The sequence below is a fragment of the Carica papaya genome, chromosome 5 (genome assembly GCF_054855325.1).
Source record: "Carica papaya isolate Zhongbai chromosome 5, ASM5485532v1, whole genome shotgun sequence".
NCBI lineage: Eukaryota > Viridiplantae > Streptophyta > Magnoliopsida > Brassicales > Caricaceae > Carica > Carica papaya.
Genome location: NC_142313.1, coordinates 13,487,608 through 13,494,619, shown reverse-complemented (window position 1 = coordinate 13,494,619; position 7,012 = coordinate 13,487,608). Strand labels below are relative to the sequence as shown.

General features: G+C 38.7%; 1 protein-coding gene across 2 annotated transcripts; it reads right to left on the bottom strand.

The window, feature by feature from the left end:
* Positions 1–4,319: 4,319 nt before the first annotated feature.
* Positions 4,320–6,782, bottom strand: KCO5 (Ca2+ activated outward rectifying K+ channel 5). 2 transcript variants are annotated; one of them, XM_088220175.1, is made up of 2 exons: positions 5,689–6,782; positions 4,320–4,801 (listed from the first exon to the last, which is right to left on the bottom strand). In XM_088220175.1, the coding sequence occupies exons 1-2, from the start codon at positions 6,675–6,677 to the stop codon at positions 4,495–4,497; spliced, it is 1,296 nt and encodes a 431-aa protein (XP_088076301.1). In that variant the 5' UTR covers positions 6,678–6,782; the 3' UTR covers positions 4,320–4,494. The 2 variants fall into 2 exon arrangements, with proteins under 2 accessions (XP_088076301.1, XP_021897269.1); XM_022041577.2 differs by having other exon boundaries at positions 4,391–4,778; positions 5,689–6,779.
* Positions 6,783–7,012: the final 230 nt, after the last annotated feature.

Sequence of the window (7,012 nt, the reverse complement as noted above, 5' to 3'; positions counted from 1 at the left end):
AGGATAGACTGGGGGGCCCTATGGTGGCACCTGCTGATATAGTAGGGGCACTGGATTATACTGTGACGGTGGTGCCGGGTGGTACTGTGGAGGAGCAAGCTCTTGCCGGGGTGGCTCTGGATCCGTTCGCTGCAACGGTGGCTCAAACTATGGTAGTGGGGGAGGGTCGGGTAATTCCCTTCTCTCCTCTTGACCTTGCTGAGCAGCAATGATCTTTTCGAGCATCTTAAATATTCTGTCAACATCTTCCCGAAGTGAATCATCCCGGGCTGTTCGGTTTAGTGGGGGTCTCCATCTCCTCATCTCTCTGCACCTGCATTTCACAAGGAAGAGTTGAGTAATAATTCTCAGTTTGGTATTCCTCTAAGAATTATTGTGTAAGGGACGGGTCCGAGGAACTTGGCTCTGATACCAACTATAACGACTCCGAAAATTAAAAGAAAATGTATAAAATTATTCTAAGTGCGGAAGCGAAATAAAATAGATTATGATTAACATCCTTACACAATAACCAAAAGGAATTAAATGTATGAAAGAATAAACTAACTAAAGAAAATACTATGAATGAATACTATAAGGAAAACTAATAAATTCTTAGGCTTCTACTCGTCGTCTTCCTGCAGAACGGGCTCGGGAACCAAGTCCTCCTGATCTGAAATGGTTAAGTAAGGAGTGAGCTACACTACCCCAGTAAAGACATCACACTATCTCACTATCATAGAAGTAAAGGTTGGTAGAAAACAAAAACGACCAATGGAGCATAATTTATAACAAACTCATTTATCAATAATAAAAACCTTTACTGTCCACTTACCTCAGTGAGATTCATGAAAATAACTTATGAGAAACAATAACATCATAAACGTCATAAGATCATGCACACTCTGTAACATAAAACATATCATGCTTTTGTATTTCAATTATCATGCAACAAATTTCCTCTTTTATCAGCCTACTAGTATCCATGGAGATCCATAGGGGGTCCCCACTACACGTGAACCATTCACATTAGTAATTTAATTCCAGAGCCATCCCCTTACCCCGTCCGGTATGGGCGCCAAAACCATAAACCTCAATACTCCGTCCGGTATAAGGGTGAAACGGGCCGTCCCCATACCCCGTCCGGTATGGGCGCCAAAACACATAAAGTCTCTATACCCCGTCCGTATGAGAGACCACGTTCCCGGTAGGGTTCTCTATGGATCCGATCCGTCCACCATCTCCCAGGATATCTAATTAGGCTGTCGACATTATCCATTTATCAATTCACATATCTTTTTCCATTTTTCTTAATCTCAATTATCCAATCAAACATAAACATGTAAACTAGTAATGAACACCAAACAAGGCAACACAACATCGGGTTCACAATAATTCAAACCATAATAAATGAAACCGTGATTCATGCATACAAAACCATAGAATAAACACATCAGGCACCATACTACATTCAAAACTGTAAAATAAATCAAACAACACCTATCCGAAAAATACATCAGATTCGAGCTCCATTAGCAATCTTAATTAATTATATATATCTATTAATTCATAAAATACCATTTTATCATTTATTAAACTTTAATAACATAATAGGAAATAGGGTGAGGGATCCTTACTTGTTTCGGAGTCTGAAATCGGGTTCTCACTGCGCCTACAGGAGTCCCTAGATTCCTTGAATTTTTTTTCGAAAACTGAAACACACTTCCGGTACCAGTACACGTCCTCAAAAAATCCCAAATCATACCCAAGGCCTTTTCGGCCAATTTTGGAATTCCAGCATGACGGCTCCGCTGTGCTCCGCCGACGGTGTCACCGCCCAGGGCAGCGATCTGCCTCGGGTTGGCCGTTTCCAGCCGTTTTCGGCCAAATTCGGCTAAACTTGCATTGGTTCCTATGGTAAAACACCCCTAGGGCCCTCGGTGGGCCAAAAAATTCTAGAAAATTGAGACTTACCAGCGGCGAAACTCTTGGGTACGGCGACTCCTCCGGCACGAGTTGCGATTTGGTGTTTTGCTCTGGTCAACCTGTAGAGAAAAAGATGGTGATCACAGTGGTATAAAAATTACATCGAACGGGAACCGGTAAGGGTCTCATCGGAGGAGAAAATCGAGAAAACCCGCAGTGGCGCCACTGGACTTCGGCAGTCTTTTTTGGCCAATCGACCGGTGGTTTGCCTCTGATTTGGCCACAGTGAGGTTTAGCATCAAAAAACGAGCCAATGGGAGAAATTTTACCTCGTTTGGCGGTTGAAAAATTCTCCGATGCGGCGGCAGGTGGCGGCGACCGGTTCCTCCGGTGGCTGGGTCGTCTTCTCCGTCGAGGGTTCTGACGGGTAGGATTTGGGGTTGGGTGTGGATACGATTATTTATAACCTTCCCCTTTTAATCTGAGCCGTCCATCATGATTTAATTTGGACCGTCCGATCGCGATTAAATTGGAAATAAATCTGGGCCGTCCATCGCGATGCGATCTGGGCCGTCCATGCGCGCTTTTGATCTGGGCCGTCTGTGCGCGCGGGAACGGATCTAGGCCGTCCGATCGCCCACATGTCTCCGTCCCGCGTGGCTTCCTGCATCAGCGTCCCTGCCACGCAGTATGTCCTGGTTGGCCAGGGCTGCCGACGTGGCACTATTTTTCTAAATTACGTTTTGACCACCGGTTTTCGATTTTCTTTTTAAAAACACCCCTATAATCCAAATTTTCACCCATTTTTTTCCAAAATCAATTTCAATTAAATCTCAAAAATAATTTTACCCCATTTTATTATTATTATTATTTTTATTTCTATTAAATTAAATTAAATTAAAACCTTATAAATTAATTTTTAAAATAAAGCAAAATTAGACAAAATTCTAATAAAACTAAAATAAAATAAAAGAAGAATTTTGGGTATTACAGATGATCAACCTACTTGGCTGCCACCTTTTTTTATAGAAGAGGGGCTAAAGTTCTTTTCTTTTATTGATTAGGATCATTTTTCTTAATTTTTGGCTTATCCCAAACTTTTCAGAATATTTTTTCCTTGATTTTCAACCTTAAATCTTGGGTAGAATGATATTTTTTTTCCAAATTTGAAAAGCGCACGTTTTACTTTAAAGCTGCTGTTATACGCAACTCTTAGCCTTGTCCAAGGCTAAATTATCTGTCTGTTGGACCCAAACCTTACCCAATGCTTATTTTTAAACTGATGACTCTTTTTACAAATTCTTTCTCTTTTCATGTTGTTTTTTTCTCATTTTGCTCTTATATCATGTCTTGCAACAAAATATAGAAAATAGTTTGGATTAAATATCATACAATCAAGTTTAATAACCAAAATTGTGGGTGATAATGATGTTGTTTTAAGGCACTATCAACTCCAATGATGTATTTGTGAACTTGAATTGAGTTAATTTATATTTTATTTAAATCTTGATATTTATTTACTCTCAGCATCTACATATATTTGTTGTTTTGAATCTGTTTGAACAGGACTTGTCGAACGCATGTAGAAGTTGCAAGCAGTTGGCCGAATCACTCAAATCTGTAATTGTTTGAGCAGTTCTGGTACCTAACAGTGATCAGTGTCACACTGAGAAGATAAGTAATTTAGTTGACCAGGTTATGCTGATAAATCTGACAATGTGAATCATGTTCAAATTCTCAAGGTTGTTGGCAAGTTAAATCATGTGAATGTTCTCAAGACTGTTTGACAACGAAGAACCAATTAACAAACATTTCTTAGTTAGTTTAAGAATAAAGAACGATTAGTTGTCAAAATATTTCCAATAACTATAATTGGTTTGTTATAATTTAAAAAAATAAATCATTGCATTTATGATTAATTACGTTACTACAACTAACAATTTCCTCGATTAGAAATCCTTTTTATAATTGATTTAGTTTCTAACTTGCTGTCAAGATTTCGATATATATTACTTTACTTATTTTCTATTTCATATTTTGCATAGATATTGAATCTATAAAAATCACTTTTTGTTTGCTTTTTATTCATTGATTAAAGAAAAAAATTAATTTTCAATTTTCTGTAGATTCAACTCTTCTTACCACTACTATAATTAAGTTTTATTAGTTAATTAAGATTTTATTTATGGTGAATTAAACACTCATGTATTTTCTTTTTTTTTTCTTTTTCTTTTTACAATAGAAAATGAATCTTTATTAAGACTGACAAAATACAAAAAGCAGCAAAATAAAAGAATTTTCTTTCATATACACTTGGGATTTTGTTGCATTTTTTCTTATAATGAAGCCAAATCCAGGTAAAAGAACTAAACCTATCATTGAATTTCATAACCCAGAACACAAGAATCTCCATCTGAGGAAAAAGAAGCCATCTGTCTTGTTTTCATCCTTTCAGATTATTATTCAAGTGTTGAAAAAGGTATGATTTTCAGATCTCTGTATGTTCCATGAATATATATTTTCTAATGTATAACCTCCCAGCATTTCCTACTACCATCTTTTGCAAGACAACGATCCTTATCTCTACACTTACAGCAGTTTTTGCACTAGGATGGTGATGATGATACTTTCCGTTTTACTGTACATGACTTTTCTCCCAGATGAAGAAGATAAGTCCCGCATTCTCTGAGAAAAATAAATAAAATCAAGTTCATGTTTCCAACTATCATAAGCGATTCTCCAAGAGATCAGGCAATGTGATCTTCCCAGAGTTGTTGGGATCAAGCTTGCTGAACTGATGGCAGATCTGCAGAATATCTTTCTCTCCAATCTTCCCCATCTCTTTAAGCTTGAAGATGATGTACTCTGATTTGCTGAAATTAAAAAAAAAATGAATCTAAGAAAGAAGTCAGGTTCTGTTCCACACAATTTAGTCCATAATGGGAACATAAAAGATCCTAAAAAGGACTGTTTCCACTTGCAGTAGAGGTGTTTTCTCAGGTCAATCTATCTGGAACTTTTCATATGCATCACAAATAATTTAGAAAATAATACCAATAATCATTTATATTCTAAGGAGAAAACGTGCACCACCTTTCCTCAATTAACATAATTGATCGAAGGATGTTCAAGTATAAAAATTGCTTCCTTGCAGAAAGCTACAACAATAGTAAATTCACTAACAGGTAGATTTCAATTTGACAGACCATTTCAATACATAATACAGCATGACTTAATACTTGGAAACTTCCTATGCTCATTAATGCTATAGTTGCCTTCCTTGACAAATTCAAAATAGGAAAGAAGGAAAGTCCTAAGGTACTCATAAACTGGATTCTGCTCCTGCACTATTTCCCTTCAAAAGTTATAACCACTCACTTTTTTCCAAGTAAAGAACAGGAATCCAAAAGCTGCAAACGAGATAATTTACATACGTGAACAATTCTCTGAAGCCCAGCAAATTGTCATATTCACCCGATTTTAAGTTTCTTATACATTTGATTCTAGTTCTAATACTATCCTCCTCACCTTCATACACAGACAGTCATTAGAATTCAGAGGTTTTAACGAAACCCATGTCAAATTTAACCAGCAAAAGAACCTTAAGTTCCTAATGCAATCAACAAGCTTCGAAAGGAATTAAGTACTAAATTCCCTTTTCAATGTACCAGTTTCAGTTGTTGAAGCAAGAATTATCAATAAAACTACTCCAAGCATAAAACTATATCAGTTCCGGGTGTAAATTACGAAGTTAATTGAAATGCAAACTTAAGAAATTCCCACCTGATGAAGCCATTGTTATTGATATCTGCTGCAAGCAAATCCTCCACAGTGATATCACGATGTAAGACCCACTTGGCGATCCTCCTGTGCCTCTTGTCAATCCTAGCCTCTGCCAAATACAGGAACGCCCTAGCCACCGCCAGTGTGGACAAGAGAAGCCAGAGCGCCGCAAACAACCTGCCGGGCAGGGTTTTGAAGGCCCTGTCTCCATACCCAACAGTGGTGACAGACATGACTGATAAATAAACTGAGTCGACCCAGTCAAGATCCTCCACAAAGTAGAGCACCAGTGTACCAATACCGATACAAAGAACCACAACACCAAGCGCTAACCCAACTTTGAGTCTAATTCTCATCCTCCCCTTTTCCACGTCGACAATGTAATTCCTGGCTGAGAATCCTTCTCGAGCTTTCTCCATTTGTATCCCAGTCAAGATCATGTTCTCTTGCAAGTCAAGGACATAATTCACAACCCCACTCAGCAAGATGTCTATGAAACCAAAACCAACAAGCACGAAGACACAAGCAAAAACCTTAGTTGCCGGCGTTGTCGGAGCAATATCCCCGTATCCAATGGTACACATGGTGACTATACAGAAATAGAACGCATCAACAACCGGATGAGTCTCCACACCCGAGTAATGATCTCTGTTAAAAGAATAAATAGCAATACCCAGAGATAAGTAAAGCGTAAGCAGGACAATCGCCTGTCTAATGATGGAACCAGACTCAGATTGGGGTTTGGGTATTTGGGGCACTTTGGATTCGTGGTCTCGCATGACGACCATGGCCGGAGCAGTTTTGGAGCGATGTAAGGACTTGGTCTTGAGAGTAGTCGCGGGGGGCAATCGTTGTTGTGGGTGGTCTTGGATTTCAGAGAAAATGACTGGGTTTGAAATGGAATGAGGGAGGGAGAAAGGGGAGGCATCGTGGAGGATGGATTGCAGCTGGGGTCTTGTTTGGGAGGCGAGAAAAGGCTCGTTTTCCATCTGAGAAAAAAAGGGGAAGGTACAAAGCTAGTTACTTTCCGTGGATTGGGATTGGTTTATGGAAGATAGTTGACGAGAAGTTGCGTGTGATTTTGTTGTTTTGCTTTTGGTTGCCCCCAATCAACACAAAATGCCTTAATTACCATTTGTTGTGGGACCCACCTAGCAGCATAAAAATGCCTTTGATGTGGGACCCACACCCAGGTTCAATCAATTGATCCTAGTCATTCCCGTAGGTGATTGTATCTCATATTGTAGCTATGGATTACTTCATAATTTAATTCCTCCTCTGCTTCTGGAATTGGACTTAAAGAGTAGATACTGATCTTAATTTT

Coding starts and splice junctions, on each gene's coding strand:
- KCO5 (XM_088220175.1), bottom strand. CDS start 6,677: ATGGAAAACGAGCCTTTTCTCGCCTCCCAAACAAGACCCCAGCTGCAA. Junction 4,802..5,688: donor AATAACAATGGCTTCATCAG/GTGGGAATTTCT, acceptor CTTCTTTCTTAG/ATTCATTTTTTTTTTAATTT.